Source organism: Gymnoscopelus microlampas (genome assembly GCF_963454915.1).
Source record: "Gymnoscopelus microlampas genome assembly, chromosome: 14".
In the NCBI taxonomy this organism is placed as follows: Eukaryota; Metazoa; Chordata; class Actinopteri; order Myctophiformes; family Myctophidae; genus Gymnoscopelus; species Gymnoscopelus microlampas.
This window is the reverse complement of record NC_139951.1, coordinates 26,128,517-26,146,842: the sequence shown is the minus strand read 5'-3', so window position 1 is coordinate 26,146,842 and position 18,326 is coordinate 26,128,517. Positions and strand designations below refer to the sequence as shown.

The 18,326-nt window shown below is 41.3% G+C and overlaps 1 protein-coding gene across 1 annotated transcript in view; it reads left to right on the top strand.

The window, feature by feature from the left end:
* Window positions 1-17,137: 17,137 nt before the first annotated feature.
* The window catches only part of crhr1 (corticotropin releasing hormone receptor 1), an 86,986-nt gene continuing 85,797 nt past the window's right edge, over window positions 17,138-18,326 (top strand). Inside the window, exon 1 of the mRNA XM_084077631.1 lies at window positions 17,138-17,736. Within this exon, the coding sequence (XP_083933757.1) occupies window positions 17,707-17,736 (30 nt within the window). The 5' untranslated portion in view covers window positions 17,138-17,706. The remainder of the gene's footprint in view (window positions 17,737-18,326) is intronic.

Here is an 18,326-nt window from a genome sequence, read left to right as displayed (position 1 = left end):
GGCAGACCTAGATAGAAAGATAGATACCTTTATTGATACCGCAGGGGAAATTCTGGTGCCAGAGACAGACCTAGAGAACAGGTGAGCAGGGTCAGCAATTATGAGGCCTATTTAAGGTTGATTACTGCTCACCAGAGTGGAAGGTAGGAGAACAAACCACCCCTCTGAGAGGAGGAAAGAGAGTATAAGAGGAGAACTGTGACATTGAAGAGTGTTGGAAAAGAGATCTGTCTGTCTGACAAAGTACCCCCCCCCCCCACACAGCGGCAGTAGGAAAAAAGGACAACGGCCAATTGGAACACGGACAAACTGACTTGTAAGCCTGTCAGCCATTCCCTTGCTGCCCGCATTTGCTCACCCCTGTCTTCTGTGTTTCCCCCAGGTCAATTCACACTCCACAGCCTAGAGACACTGGCAGTGGCTCAGCGAGCCCAGGCCTTGCAACCTCCGCCACCCCCAAGGCCTTCTCCCTCACACCTTTTGTTTGAGAAAAATCCTGTTATTTTGCAGCTTAAAACTCTGTCTGCCTCTTATTCTCCACGGCCAGGTACCACAGAACATATTTCCATTGGGTACACGTGCTACCTCCCACCCTAGGTAAATTTGACATAGCGTCATTTCATTTCATTTCAAACCTTTATTTATTCTCAAAAGACATTGAGGTTGCCCTCTTTTACAGTGTCGTCGAGATACTTCACAGTGCATTTTCATTTTCATATCAATATTCATTACAAAAAAAACAAGACAAAACAGAAACAAAATAAAACAGCCGTAGGTGGATATGAAAACAGATTGGTTATTGCACAGTATATATGAATAAAAAAAGTGACTTCCCTTCTTGTGACACTACACATTTTGCTCATTTCGATTTCCACTGTATTTCACTGATTGAACACATTCTCATGTTATAGAGTAGACAATACCATTTTCACATCTTTCAACTATACATACTAGCAAAGGGACAACAGCAACAACAACAACAGCAATAATAATAATAATAACGATAACATCAACAACATCAAGAGCAACAAAAATAATACAAAACTTTATTTGTATATGACATTTTTTACAAAATATGCATCTCAAAACGGGAATGTCATTGAAAACCATGTTTCAGGTTAATGTGTTTCTGTCTGTCTGTCTGTCTGTCTGCGTGTGTGTGTTGTGTCATGTCACTAATAGGCAGGATTATGAACTGAACATAGCCCACCAATGAGACACAGTGAGTAGATGGATATTGTGCCATTTTATAATGAGCATCAGCGAGGACAGATTCGCCAAACGTATCATATGTGATACACACAACTAATTATTTTTTAATAAATCAGTGTAATCAATACTTGGACCAAGAACCTGTTGTATCATATCTGACACATCCCCACTTCCCCCTGGACCTACCATTTGCACTGCAGGTAGTTAAAGGACAACTTTAGTTTTTTACAACCAAGGTTTATATTTTAGCTTGTAATTAAAGTAAATAAAAGATGAGAGTTATTTTTTTTTCATGTACTGCTTTCTACAGTTTTGGCAATTTTTGCGATATTTTTTACAGTGGGCGGGGGCATTCTGTCCGGTGGCTAAATATGCCTTTTTTACACAATAAAAAAGGTCCTGTGGTCTTTGATGGCCAGATGTGAGTTAGTGGGGGCTAGAAGAGCTACTGTAAATAATAATAAAGAAAACGCCGGGTTATTGTTTAAAAAAAGACATATTTAGCCACCGGACAGAATGCCCCCGCCCACTGTAAAAAATATCGCGAAAATTGCTAAAACTATAGAAAGAAGTACATTTAAAAATTTTAACACTCATATTTTATTTACTTTAATTACAATCTAAAACTTAAACCTTGGTTGTAAAAAACTAAAGTTGTCCTTTAACCCGAACCAAACCCGCACCCTAACCCTAACCGCACGCGGATGCCACATAGTCGGAGAAAAGGTCTGTCGGATTAACGCATGCCTCCCGTTACAGCCTCAGGTGGTTTGACTGACCCAAAATGGCTGCCATCAACTAAACAGGAGAGGTTGATGCACTACTAACAAACAATTATGTTTTAAGCAGTTCTGGTAAGTTTTCCTAGTATATCTTTACTAATATTTTGAAATAAGTGTTGGATAACTTGAATGCACTTATGAGCTCTCAAAATTTAGCATTTCAGTTAGTTTTTTATGATGTCAAAAGTGTTTGTATCATATTTGACACTACAGGTCTATAGTCCTTTACGATTTGTATCATATTTGATACTACAGGTCTAAAATAAATGTTTTTTTATTGTGCACTTAACACAATTATTATCATAGCCTATCCATGATTAAATAAAGCAACTATGTCAACTTCTATAAGATAACAAAACATACTAGTGTCCCGGGGGTTAGTGGCCGAGGAGACTTTCTAGCAAGCCTCTGGGTGGTTTATGTTCGTTTAATATTTATCTATTGTTTCTGAAGAACACTACCAATAGTGGTGGTTACAGGGAACACCCCATGTTTCTTCACTGTTCATGAGTTAGTTAGTTAGTTGGTTGGTTGTTGGATGGTTTGGTGATCTATACTAATAAAAGAATGTTCCAATAGAAAGTCGTAGTCATGACTCTTTAGGATCAGAAACCCACCAAGACTGTACCATAACATAAACATTATTAATCCCGCATAAGGTATGGGCCTTCAATAGGGGTTCCGGATCTCTATAGGGAGTCCTCAGAGTTACAGGGAGGCTGCCAAATCTTTGTGTAATATTAGGAACCGTTTATTTTTGTTTTACTTTAACCAATTGAACCCTAGCATCCCTATTTTGGGGGAAACATTTGAAAACCAATTTGAAAATAGCATATCTACAAGCTCACAACAAGCTATTTTCGGCGAATAGGTTTGAGGGGTAGAGGGGGGGTCACCAGACGTCTCGACCCAGGACAATTCGCCCAGCCGCGAATTTGAGACAGCTCGACCCAAATCGACCGGGTCTAATTGTCTGAAGTAGTATCTCTGTGTAACCCCTAGAGGGTAGTAGAGTACAAGGTACAAGGTGACGGTGAGGGAGGTCCTGAGTATATTTATAGTATATTTAAGAGTAAATATTGTAAGCATGCTCCCCCAGTTGCATACTTTTTTTTAAAGAAGTGTTTTTGTAAACCTTCTTTTCTAAATGAAAGAACAGAGCCAAATTTATTGAGAGTATAAGAAAAAAAAATACACATGAACATGAATCCAACATATTAATAGAAAAGATGTGTAAAACAAACAAAAAAAGAAAATACATTAATTTACACAGCACTGATGATACTGCTGTTAAACAACTCTATGAAGCTATGAAAAGGTTTAATCTGCAACACAATTTTATACAATACATACTGAGGGTCCCTGCTTCATCTCTCTCTCAGCTAAGGGGTCCTTGGTCTGAACCCCAGACCCCTGATCTAGGGGGATTTGCCACCCACACATAAAAGACATAAAATAAGAAAATAGAAATGAGAAAAATAAGAAAAAAATAAATATTCCAAAAGGACATAAAGCCAGACGAAGTCTACAGCAGTTATATCTCAGGACGCATCATAGAATAGAATTATGTATCTGTACACAGAATGACCACACACTGACCCGAATGTGCTGAATGTACAGTCATATACATATAGCTTAAGCTCATTAGGCAGAAATAGCTATTCTGTACACTTCTTTGTTGCTTTTGGGAATACGTATTTGCAAAAGCTTTGTAAAAGTGAATACATGTAATAGTACTGTGCCACATTGTGCACACTAATGCACACTTTTACATTTGAAGTTTTACCCACCTTCTTTCTATTATCGCTCTATCATCCATATATCTTCCACCTGACTGTCGAAATGACCCAATTTCCCCTCTGGGATCAATAAACTTTTGATCTCATCTTGTCTTGTCGAGAGATCATTCGTTCCAATTTGTAATTTGTAAGATGGATATCTTACGAGCAGGGCAGCTTGGAAACCTGGATTTTGAAGTCTGCCTTTTTCCGTATAGTAAATCGCTATAAAGAACATCAAAACGCAGGAATACAAGTACAGATTTCCATAGAACTTAAGACACGCGCGCACGCACGCACGCACGCACGCACGCACGCACGCACGCACGCACGCACGCACGCACGCACGCACGCACGCACGCACGCACGCACACACACACACACACACACACACACACACACACACACACACACACACACACACACACACACACATTTAACCAAACATAAATCTTGTGAGAAAAACAACTAAAGGCTTGACACGATCATTGATTTATTGATTTATTTTACAAGGCAGCTGTTCTGACAACTCATCACAGAAAAAGGAATAGTGCATCAATGAAAACTGATTAAAGCAGTGTATGTTTGAAGTATGATGTTTTCAATGCATCAAAGGATCCACTTCTTGAAAATAGTTTTTTTTAACCTTTAGCATAACATCAATCCAATTTGCAATATACATTAGCGTCTGTCAGTGTTGACCTCCAAAATCTTTTTTTCTTACCCTATTATACATTTGTGTCATAATTAATGTATGAATTATTGAGTTATTGCCACGGATGGGTGGACAACCCAAAAATATAATGCCTCAGACCATGGCTGTCATTGGCAGAGGAATAATAAACCGTATTTACCCACAGGAGTCAACTGGTTGCCGGGCTTACAAACAACAACAACAGAGGAGAGGGATCTGAGAGGGCCTCGTGGGCACAATGTGTCAACAGCTGGCCTGTTAATACTATGGCCAGACCGACCTACATCCATGACACTGACCTGAGGACATTGGCTCAAAAGCTGTGTGGAAGGCATGGTTGGGTTTGTTCATGGTTTTGTCCTTTCATTGAATTGAGTGCTATGCCTCTCTGATACTTGCACTCACATAACATTGCTTGAATATTGGTGGGCCGGGAAGTGAAGGTTTTTTAAAGTATTACATTCATTGTAGCCTATCTGAATGAATAGTGTCTGCTAAATACAATAGGTCAACGCCCTTTGAGTTCTTCAACTTTCAGATCGTTGTGCTTAGTTCTCTCTCTCCGGCTGATGGACTTGTTGTTGGATATAGGGTCAGCTGTGGTCACGTCATCTGAGAATGTCAGCAGTTTGAGGGATGGAAGTACGAATTGGAGGGACAGTCACTGGTGCGGGAGAACAGAGGGGACAAGAGGGCACTTTGCCTAAGGAGGGCATGTATTATGTATTATGCAACAGCCTTGGCTCTGAAACCTAGGCTATATCTTTTCATATTCCATCATAGGATAGTTATAGTCATACAATGTATAGCCTACACAGTCAAATCCTGAGTGTAATAGGTAAAATTGATTTTACATAATTTTCCACAGCGTTGAGTTTACTGTGTTAGTTGTAAACTCCATTTAGCCAATCCAGGTGTTCTCTGCAGTGGGGATTAGCCAAATGCTGGTAACGTTTGCATGTGACTGAAAAGTTCATCTGCTTTTTTGTTGTTGACTGATTTGAATACTTTATCAGTCAGAAATGTAAACAGCACGAGGTACAGTCAGACAATAAGGCTAAAAGGATAAAAAAAACTTGTTTACGACTGTCACAAGGAGGCTCTTTGAATTTATCGGATAACAAAATGAAAGTGTCATGTGAAATTTGGGTGTAATCAGTGAATGGATGAGCCAGTTAGTCACGCTGTGATCCTCGCTACTGAGGCGATAAAGGAAATATTCAAAATTCTGTATAGCACATTCCATACATGACACACAAAATTTTGCACAATAAATTATTCATGGTAGGCTACACTCATAAGATGCTGACTTGTTTTGGCAAGTGAAGCCTAGCTCTGATCAAGACTTGAATGACCGTCTTAAATTATCTGTCTCTTGTGAATTGCGGGCTATGAATAAATGATTGTGTTCCGTAAGCAGTCTGTCAGCCATTTGGGATGTGCAGCCATTTATGACAATTACTTGGAATATCGCTTTTTTTTTTTGGCAAAGAATTCAATAAGAAACTAGAAAAAGTGCTCCTCGGAGCACAGGTCTCTGCCAGGTCAGGTACGTTATTGTGGCCTCCTGGTGGCGCTATAATAGGCCAATGTGAAAAGGGTGTCATTTCTTCTTAGGCTTTTCACGGCAATCAATGCAAACTTTGGCCAACCTTAGCCAATGAGCATGGAATATGGAAAATCGGACAGATCCGTGTTGATCACATGACTATAGAGATAATGTGTACCGATTTGCATGACGTTTGGATAAAATCTGTAGGAGTAAATGGATTTTGCACAAATCGGCCTCCTGGTGGCGCTATAACAGGGCTATGTGAGAAATTTGGGGCAGAGGTTCTGAATTGGCATACAGGGAGTGTGTGTGCACAGTTTCGGAGCAAGCAGGCCAACGGTGCCGGAGATTAGCTGGTCACAGACAGATGGACGGACAGACGGACGGACGGACGGACGGACGGACAGGGGGTAAAACATACTCTCTCGCCATGCCTTACGGCCTGGCGGAGACAATAAGCATGCTTCAGGTGGGGATTTATTCTCTATTATAGCTATAATAGCGTGTATATATGTGGGACTTTCAGTCCAATATAGTTAAACGAAAACAAAAAATTCTCAAAATAATCTGACGGGCCAGCAATTATTTCTGAGGGGCCAATTTCGGCTTGCAGGCTGCCAGTTGCCAACGCCTGCACTACTACAGTAAAGTCAAAGTACCTCAAAGTCGTACTTCAGGTGCAGTACTCCAGTAAAACTACTTAGTTACTTTCCACCACTGTTGTGATGTGTGTGTGTTGTGTTTACGTTGCCCTTCCAGAGGAGGATGTGCAACTAGAAAAAGTGCTCCTCGGAGCACAGGTCTACGCCAGGTCACAAACGTTATTGTGGCCTCCTGGTGGCGCTATAATAGGCCAATGTGAAAAGGGTGGCGTTTCTTCTTAGGCCTTTCATGGCAATCGGACACTGCATGCATGATTTGAGGCATTTTGTTCCCAAAAAATGTTTTGCTAATTAGACCTGCTGGTAGCGCTATAACAGGCCAATACACACACACACACACACACACACACACACACACACTGGTGGATAAGAGAAGGAAACTGGCAACAGTAAATAAGTCTGTTGGAGTTTTGCCTAAAGGAAATTGGAACCCACCGCCGTCTTGTTCCATCTGTGGAAATGAAGTTGAATATCTAGTTTGGGTATCTAGTCAACCTATAATGCTCTCATTGTAGGTTGATAAAGTCATGCTGTTGCAATACTTTCCTCAAATTTCCGCATTGTCATTTATTGTGCATAAATTATAGCTACTCTTTATTGATCCCTGTGTGTCATCACAGCCCGCAGTAAGTGTGAAAAATACGACAGGAACAGCTAAATAACTTATAACCAGGGAACATGGAATAGATTCATGTATATACTTATTTATTTATGAACGAGTACTGTACATGCTGTTGTCCTGTACCTCCATTCAATAAAATGAAATGTAATTAAATAAACTGGTGTTTAATAGCTGGTGGAAAAGAGAAGTAAACGGGCACTGATAAATACATCTGCAGTTGAGGTGAAGAAATCGTGAACTTATGAGGAAGAGAATCAAACTGATGGTGGAGGTTGAATGAACTCAAGTCAAATAGCCAGTTTGTCAAGAGAGAGAACTCTGTGTAAATCATGCTGTACAGAATGTCCATGTTGCAAGTGTGAAGCGTGTGAGGTTGCGTGACAAGGAAACAAATACATTTTCCAAAGGTTGGAAAATGTATTTTTGTGTACTTGTTCCATCTGTGAACATCAAGTTGAATATCTAGTTTTGGATAGACAATGGTCTAATTGTACAGTACAGTACTCAAGTTCTGTACCTAAGTACACTTTTTAGGTATTTTTACTTTACTGGAGTATTTCATTTTGACCAAGAAGTCTGTGCCCAATATATTACGGTCCCTTGCCTGCTTTTGGGTGCCGACCCACTGGTTGAGAAACAGTGCCGTAGAGCAAGGGTCTTCAATGTTTTTTTGTTTTGTTCTTGTTTGTTTTTTGGTGACCTTTTTCATCCCGCCGGGGAACTTGTTTTCAGCTTCACCCAGCTGAGTGCTGCCCACAGAGGAGCGCGGAGGAGGAAGCAGTTCAAATCAAATCAAACTTTATTTATAGATTACATTTATATACAACCAAAGATTGCCCAAAGAGCTGCCCAGAAAGAAACAAAAATATCAAAAAATGTGTTTTACATAAGTTGGCCTCCTGGTGGCGCTATAAAGGGAAAATGTGAAAAATGCAGCGCAGATGTTTTTCCTTGGCCTCTAGAGAGTGTGCGTGCAAAGTTTCTGGCAGATCGGTGCAGTTATAGTTAAAAACGCAAATTGGCCTGTTATAGCGCCACCATGAGGCTGATTTAAATGTGCCATTTTCTTCCTCGGCCTAGTGGGAATGTGCGTGTGAAATTTCATGGAAATTGCAAGCTGCGTTCATGATTTGAGGCATTGTGTTCAAAACGGAGCAATCCTGCAAACTTTGGGAGGCAATCTTAGCCAATCAGGATGGAATCTCGAAAATCGGACAGATCCCTGTTGATCACATGACTATAGAGATACTGTGTACTGATGTGCGTGTTTTTTGGACAAAATCTGTAGGAGTAATATCCAAAAATGTGTTTTGCAAAAGTCGGCCCCATGGTGGCGCTATGACAGGCTGATCTAAAAAATGTGGGGCAGAGGTTCTGCTGTGGCATCCAGGGAGTGTGTGTGCACAGTTTCACAACGACCGGTCCAACGGTGGCGGAGATTAGCTGGTCACAGACAGAAGGACGGACGGACGGACGGACGGACGGACGGACGGACGGACGGACGGACAGAGGGTAAAACATACTCTCTCGCCATGCCTTCGGCCTGGCGGAGACAATAAGATTTCAAGTGAAAAAATATGTAAAACAACATTTTTGATTGAATACTTTATTAGTGGCAATGTCAGAAATGTAAACAGCACGTGGTACAGTCAGACATTAAGGCTAAAAGGATAACACAAAAAAGTCCTGGGGACTTGTTTCCATTGTGGTCCTATGTATTCAATTCATCAACATAGCATAAAAAATGTAGACAATAATACATCAACAAATACAAAACACTACAAAGGAGAAAAAGGAAAAACGCCGGCATTGAGTGACACCTCCATTCGATGGGAATTTCCATTTGCCTACCCTTGTGATCTCCTGATAGATGTTCTTTCAGGACAATTTTGAAAGAAACCAGTGATCCACATCTTTTAATGGTGTCAGGGCATTCCACATTTTGGTGGCAGAGTAGTAGAATGATAATTTTCCCATGTTTGTTAAAAAATTGGGTGGTACCGTACCAGATCCTGGTCGCTCCCTCTTGTTGTGGCTGTGGGTGTCACTCACTTTGGAGAAGTAGTTAGTCAGGTATGAGGGTATAGAGGGCACTGTCCCTTTGATTATCTTAAATACCAATCCCATTTTTAACCCTGTCTTCTACCTTGAGCCATCCCAAACTAGCAAAGTCCCATTGTGATAGGTTCAAATGATCTGGTAAAGCCGATAAGGGAAGAAATACGTCATTTTATGGCCACATTTTTGAATATTCTCAACACTAGAAAGACATTTTGGGGAGATTTAGTGCATGGGTTCAAAGTCATGCAGCAGGATTACCTCTTACCAACCATCTTGTTTGGAGCATTATCAAACAGTAGGGGGCACAAGAGAGCTTGATAAATTATCTCTTGCTGTTAGTGACCTAATTTACAATAATAGTGTTGTTGTAATAATGTAATCACTAAATCACCCGAAGCCCCACGAGCTCAATGTAATCTTGCGTATTATCAATTGAAAGGAAAGGAGCTTTTTTTTAATTATCTCTTCACACTAAATACTTTCAATTTTCCCTTTAGCTTTGGAAAATAAAATAAAATACAACTTCAAAGTATGCTGATAAAATGTGGGGACACATTCTTGGCATTGGACCTTGAATTTAGGACCACACATATCCAACTGTACTCACAGCTTAAAAGATTCAGATTGAATACAGTAGTTGTATTAGAAGGTAACACATCTATTAAAGGACGACTTCACCCATTTTCAACCTTTCAATCTCTATATAATTGGTCCTCACTAATGCTCATGTCATGATAAAATGGTCATTTCTTTCTACTCTGTCTGTGTCTCATAGGAGGGCTGTGGACAGTTCAGAAACCCGCCTACCAGTAACATCATCACTAGGCAGATTTCAGTTTTTTTTATTTCGATTTTTATTAACACGAGAACAATGGCTTCCATTATTGCATGATAACTTTCCAGGTAGAGAGAGCCTGCAGTTTCTATTAGCTTGGATTCCCCATTGATGATGTCACTGATAGGCGGGTTACTGAAATGTCCACAGCCATCCTCTGAGACACAGACCAAGTAGACAAAAATAGTACCATATTATAATGAACATAAGTGAGGACCAATTATATGAAGATAGGTTGAAAATGGGTGAAGTCGTCCTTTAAGCTGGCAACATTTTCACTCGCTCAAGAAAATATGACATAATAATGCAAAATATATATTTTCCTGAGCGACCAACCTTCATATTATGAAGGTCAGTCCAAACCTTTGTTGACAGTAAAGAACACACCTCGTGTTTGTGTCACATGTACGAAGAATCAAAATTAGTTCATTTATCACTTTATTCATTAGGTTGGAGCCATCTGCTCATGTACGTTGTGCATGTATACACACACACAGGTACATATTCATGCATGCAAAATCACACATGCACACACAGACACACCCACAGGTATACATAACACACATGACGCAAGCTAATGCACACACACACACACACACACACACACACACACACACACACACACACACACACACACACACAGACACACACACACACACACACACACACACACACACACACACACACACACACACACACACACACACACACACACACACACACACACACACACACACACACACACACACACACACACACAGTACATAAACATACACACTTACACCACGCTGTGCATTGAATCCCACACAGATACACACATTCATCATTCATTTGTGGGGTAACTGTAACATGAGACAATGCCTTTTCTGTCAGGAACAATCAGCAATGTTTCCTGGTTCCTTGGGAGGCAAGCAAACATGACAGGGGCTTATCGAACCCTGGGACCTCCTCCACCCAATCTGTAGTCATTAACTTGTCTTCTGTCTCTACGTTTGAGCTTTTCACTAATTCCCTTGCCCACTCAATCACTCGTACGCGCACACACACACACACACACACACACACACACACACACACACACACACACACACACACACACACACACACACACACACACACACACACACACACACACACACACACGTGCAACACGGACACACACACACACACACACACACACACACACACACACACACACACACACACACACACACACACACACACACACACACACACACGTGCAACACGGACATGGACACGCACGATGCTAGATGAGTCATTCTAGCCCTGACACAAACCCCATCAAATTAATAGCTGGGTAAGGTTTCATTTCAGGGGAAGAATATATTTGGAAAGGACACCATCTAATTTGTATTGTCAGTCTTGGACGTAAGTTTGACTTCATGTGCATTGCAGCACACAGTCCTAGATGGAAAGCATTCTCTAGGGGGAGCTTATCCGACTGACACCTATGCATAACAACAACCACCATCTAAATGGCTACAACATCGAGCCTTTTCACGTTTCCCTCTGGGGGGGGGGGCTTTTTTTATTTTTAGCTCCTCCAATCTTTGATTAAAATACGCCTCTCTTGTTGACCTTCACACCTGCCACAGCACTGCCAGGACCACGGGAATATGGCCTCATGATAAATAAAGAGGCTGCCAGTGCCGCTGACAAGCCATAATCAATTCTCTGAGAAACTGGGCTTTGGGCCTACTCACTATGGTGCCATTAAACTATGGCAGCCTGATACAGTACCTTTGTCTGCTGCACATATCTACTGTACCACACCGGGTGTGGTTGAATGACACACTCACTGCATTATGGTCTGGTGGATTTTTTTCAATTTTTCAAAACCCAGGCGGAATTGTTTTTTATATCTAGAAAAATAGATCGATAGACAGAAAGACAGGCGGACAGATTTAATGGCTGATTATTTGATTGATCGTTGGACCAATCAATGGATTGATGGAACTGATTAAATGAGCAAGACAGTTGAGAGAAGGTTCAAGGAGAAATAGGCCTACTGGATCTTGTGCATTTCCTGGCAACCTCATTACGGTAATGGATAAATATAGAGCAGAAGAAGTACACTTTAAATGTCCAGATAAATTAAGTCACACAATACAGTCACTGCATTACCCTGTGGGCCTGGAACATTCGTCTCTGCAGGGGTTCCTTAATGACGTGGCAGACATCCATGCAGTGCAAACATGACACATGCCTCCATATAGATCAAATCTGCGTCAGGCATAAACAGAAAACAGACTACAGATGACTGAATACCTGCTGAAAACACAGATCCAATGGAGTATTCAAACCCATTACTTAATTTAATTTCACCAGACATAATCTACCCTACAGAATGCACTGGGTCAGGCAGTAATTTCACCACACACATGTGTAATATGAATGTCATATTGCAACCCCTCCCCCCAAGAAGTCCATGTAGTCGTCACCTATCTCGACCATCTGTAATATTTGATATATCCGTAATTTGATAATTACTCACAACTTGGCCTCCAAATTGTATTTACTGCCATCGCCAGTCTCCTGTCAGGGCTACAATTTACATCCTTGTTCCTTTCTGTGCAGCACTGGAATGCTAAGAAGGCTCCTGATTGTGGTATAAATGGCATGCCGTAAAATAAATCAAACATAACCCAGTTATAGCTTTAAATTTTTGCGGCTCATGTCAGCGGCGAGGGAGGCGCCCAGACCTTTTTTTTTGGGCCCCCTTATTAGCACGCACAGTGTCACGTCACACTCAGAGGTGCCACTATACCTCCAACCCTGTCATAAAATCAATACACCATGCTGCGAAGGTTTTAGCAGTAATTCACTCTGACTCTGTCATACACCCGGCTCCACCAGGAGTGACTGGCAGAACTGTTTATCCCATCAAATATGTTCGTGTATTTTTGGTTTGCGGAGGAATAGAAGGTCACGCCAAATCCCATTATCTACTCTCCCCACATATGCAGCACGTAAGCGGTGCATCCACATCCTTTTGATGTGTGTGGGTTTTTGTTTCTACACCAAACAGCCGTCACTGAAGTGTTGTTTTCTTCTTTCTCTCCCTCTGGAGATATGTCATTGGAGGAGAGTGTAGTTCCCTTTGTTTGTTATTGTTGGGTGGCTCTCGATCCATTGCTCTGATGAGGGCCAGCAAGACTGTGTGCAGATGTGACACAAACTCTAAACAAGACTGGCGCGCATGCGCACACGCGAGCACACACACACACACGCACACGCACACGCACACACACACACACACACACACACACACACACACACACACACACACACACACACACACACACACACACACACACACACACACACACACACACACACACACACACACAAAACACTTTTATACAGCTCAAAAATGATGCTGACCCCTTTTTTCTAGGTCACCATCTCTGTAGGTACAATCAGTTTGCCTCTCTGGAAAAGCTATTTGAGAGAGGTCCACTAAATTGATTGGAATGATTGACAGTAAAGAACCTCACACTAAGCACACTTGCTGATGGGCACAACTGACACACAACTTCAGAAATTCAAAGAAATGCTGTGCCTGCTCTACAGAATTTCCCATGGTCTTTAGCTTATTGTATTCTTATTGTAATAGAATAAGAATGATTGTGGTTGAAACATCCATGTCCAAGTGCTTTTAACCACTTAAACACTATGCACTTCATTGGCCGTAGCCAAACGTATTTGCCAAAAATAACCAATCACGTTGCGAAACATTGTGAGCTTAGCCGAATGTTCACCTAGGGTTCATGTGGTTCAACTCTGTAGATTTCATCCATAAAAATGGATTTGGTTAAATCTATACACTCTGATTAAATTAACACTGAGGATTTTACTGTGCATAAGGATTGTGGGGCTATGATCACTCTGTATGCCCCTGGTTGTGTCCCATATGTTTTGTGTCCAGATCGAAAATTATTAATATTTCAGTCATTCAGTGTCACTCCAACCAAAAGGTTTGCTCCATAGTGAGCTCCCCCAGCTGTAGAACGTGGCTTATAGGGATTATGGCGGTTTTGTTAATTCAACCTATACGTAAGCCTCGGTATCCAAACAACAAAGGACCAAAGAATCCAAAGTAATGCCAAAACAAAAGGTTTCGGTAACACATGCATGACAGGCCTTTTGCCACCTGTCAAGTTGACAAAGAATTAATTTGTTGAACACCTGGCAGCCTATACCTTTAATGGCAGGTGTGTATGGTGTGGTGCCCTGAAACTGGATCCCGACCACACTTAACCCAGTTTACTGATGCCATGCATCAGGGGAGGGCACTGTCACCTTTGATTAAAGCATACATTTTGAATTCTGCCTCTTTGCATGTCATTGGATTTGAGGGGAGCTCGGTTTGCAAAAAGCATTTCACACATTCAAACCTTAAAAGCGTATGGTCTGGACTGGAGGATGTGAGAAACCACCAGTCATATTATATGCCATACCACCCTTGAGGTACATTTGAGCACATTACATGCAAATTATCTTCTTAACCAGATAAAGCCGTATTCATATACTTCATTGATCGGGGTATGGGTCCCCCAGGGGTCTATAGTCCCCTCCCCTTTTCCCTCTACACCAAATATCTTCAATGAAAACAGCAGATCTACAAATGTACCGCCCAGGATTCGAACCTAGGTCTCCCGCGTGAAAAGCCAACATCTTAACCACTAAGCCAAAGTGATATTTTTATCGCTTGGGGGAGATATTAGACTTTCAGGCCATCAGGCTGAGGTAGTGAACCACTCTGTTACACAAGCATACACAATGCAAGTTGTGACCTTAGATATAAGCTATTTTCACAGAATGTTTGCCTGACATATCCAGAATAGGGATGCTAAGGCTCATGTGGTTAAAAATGAAAGAAAGGGGGAGGGGGAAAGTCTACTATATAATGGTTGAAAAAGCCATATGCAGCCACTTGGAGCAAAGCCAAATGAGACAGCAGAGATGGAGGGGGATGGAGGTAGGCCTACTCACTTGAGACTATTCTTGGCTTACATTCTGCTCACGTACTGTATACACCTTTTAGACTGGAAACCGAACGAATCTTGCCACGTTGCCAAAAATACACCTTCCATAACCTTTCATACAAACTCACAGACCCCCACAGGCACAGCCACTACTCGAGTCACATGCGGCCTATAGAATGTGTTGGGACTGTGTCTGAGCATGTATTATCTTGTGTCCTTGCTTACTGTAAATTGCTCTGGGTTAAGAGCGTCTGCTAAATGCCTGAACTGTGAGCACTCATTCGACGCATTTTCCCCATTTCCAATTATTGGTCGTCGATAATAATTAGTGATGCTAAACATTATGATGACCGTAGGCGCAGTGGGATCATACATAACGTGGACTTAATTTGCATCATAGATATAGCCCAGGGGTAGCCTTAGGCACAGGTGCCAACATTGGCACAGGAGAGGGTGATCACTGGCACACTGGAGGATTTTTCTTTTGAAATAAAATATATAATTTAAAAAACATTTAGTCAATTCAATTATGAACAGTCGCATCTGTATGCAAATTACATCCTGCAGGACCTGCATACAATTCTATATTCCATCAAACTCTGCAGTCTGACTGGGGAGGGAGTCTGGGAGAGGCAGGTTATTGCTCTGAGTCTAATGGTCATTATACAATGTCCTGATGTGAAAGAAAATATCTTATTAAGTATTATCTATATTTATTTTGATGTGGTGTCATAATTTAATGTAATCTTGATATGGCACACGACCATCAAGAAGATAAAAACATACATGGCACTTAGAGAGGTTGCCAGCCTATCGACAGTAGGAAACTATATGATAATGACCTTGCCTTGGTTACTGAAACGCACGTGTTATGTGATGCTTGTCAGTATAGGCTCTGTCTGTCAACAACAGTGTGCATAATTTCGCACTCTCGGGGTCTGATCTAAGATACTATGCTTTTTAACTTTACTCATTGCAATGAGGTAGAGTAGAGCTGATTCTGAATATTGAGAGAGTTCAGTAGACATGTCACTCTGCAATTTGGACTTTGGTTAATCAATTTTTGTGTGGACCCCCACACAAAAAGCAGTGGTGTACTCACTGTAAAGTAACTAAGAACATTTACTCAAGTACTGTAGCTACTTAAGTACAATTTTGAGGTATTTTTACTTTACTGGAGAATTTGCAATTTTCAGTACTTTTCCACTACAGGCAAATATTGTACTTTTACTCCAGTACAATTATTTGAAAAGTTTAGTTAGTTACTTTGAAGATTTCGATTATTATTACAAAACATATGTTAACCACTTCAGCCTATGCATTTCGGCCATTTGAAAATAGCCGATCTACAAGCTCACAATGCTTCCTGATGCAGCATTGTGAGCTTGTAGATCTACTATTTCCAAAAGATTTTTATACATTTGAAAACTTGTGAAATGGGACATTCTGCATAATGAGTAGGCTACTTTTGGTACATTAAGTACATTTTGATTTGATGCCAATACTTTTTTTTAACTCAAGCACATTTTGAATTCTGGACTTTTGCTTGTAACAGATCTATTTCTACATTGCAGTATTGATACTTTTACTTAAGTAAAACATTTGAGTACTTTTCCCACCACTGATCGTCGGACCCGGCCCGCACACAAAAAGTGGCACAACACACACACACAACACAACACCAGCAGCCAGGGAGTAGGCTACAATCTCGGCACACAACACCGCGTGGGCGGTGCTTTTGGGTCTCACTCTAATCTCGACACAGAGGGCTTCAGTCACACTCACACACACACAGTGCCAGTGGTCAGAAAAAGGTGCCGGAGGTATGACAGCCAGCCCGGCCCACGTACGGCTACTTAAACAGAGCAAACCATGCATGTAAAAGGGCTTTGGGGGCGAACGATCATCTCTGAGGGAGCAGGTCTTTATGCATCCATCTGAAGGCATGGCGCGCTGCTGCTGCGTCTCAAAGGTGGATTTGGTTTCCAGTCCTGTAACAGAAGCTGACAGACCGACTTCCTTTGGGTATTCATGAGAAACCGACCCGCATGGAAAGGACACCAACCTTAACCTCAGGACAAGCTGAGATACAGTGCCCAGTGGGCACCGGTCCGTGTTCTACATCAAAAAACGTGCCGATGACACCGTCTTCTTTTCATGTCATATTAACGATTTGAGGAGAGCTTTTTGTAGAGGGAACGTTTATGTGTTTTTGATTGGCGCGTGTAGGCTACTGTTACTAGTGACAAAGTATAGGCTACCCTACAGTATTTCGTTCCCAAACTCACATCCCGATCAGTCTTATTGTCATACAATATAAGGACCTGGACTATTTGAAATCGCTTGCGATATAAGCTGCAGCATTTTTTTGTGGAGTGACTTTTCGAAACTCAGTGGCCGGACAGTGTGTGCCTTTGGGATGGAGACGACCGTGCTTGCAGGATTTTAGAGACAAATCTGGATTTGTATACAAATACATGTTTTGATCAACGTGCAAATATGCGTCTCATGTGCATCTTCATAGTGAAGGTAAGTTTAAGTTAAGTCATATTAAAAGCCCATTAATGCTTACTGCATGCGCGATGTAACAGCAACTAATAGGCTGTGTTCGCGGGCTTCGGTTTGATTTATCTGAATGGATTTATCATCCATTAAATCAGTGGTTTTCAACCTTTTACATATCAAGGTCCATTATTTATTCGGCCACGGACCACCGTTTGATGAGCTTTTGCCTCTAAGGCACAAAACTTAGAATATTTTTTGTTATCCTTGGATAAGATTTTGTCCACAATTCCATGCTGTAGTGATGATTGTATTGATTGATTGATAGGAGAGACAACAGGCAAATGTTGATCAAAATAACAATTATTTTACATTCTCTAATTGTGTAGCCTTCTTGTAAATTAATGAATGCAGATGTTTAACACTTTTGTAACTCTTGAGAGTGTAAAATTAATTACGTGTCCATTTGGTTTCATTTTACGCTCTCAATCTCAGAATCTACCTGATAAGGGTACATTTGGTTACCAACTCTCCATCATGGGGACCACCTGGAACCCCCTCAAGGACCACTGGTGGTCCACGTCCACGGACCACTGGTTGAGAACCACTGCATTAAA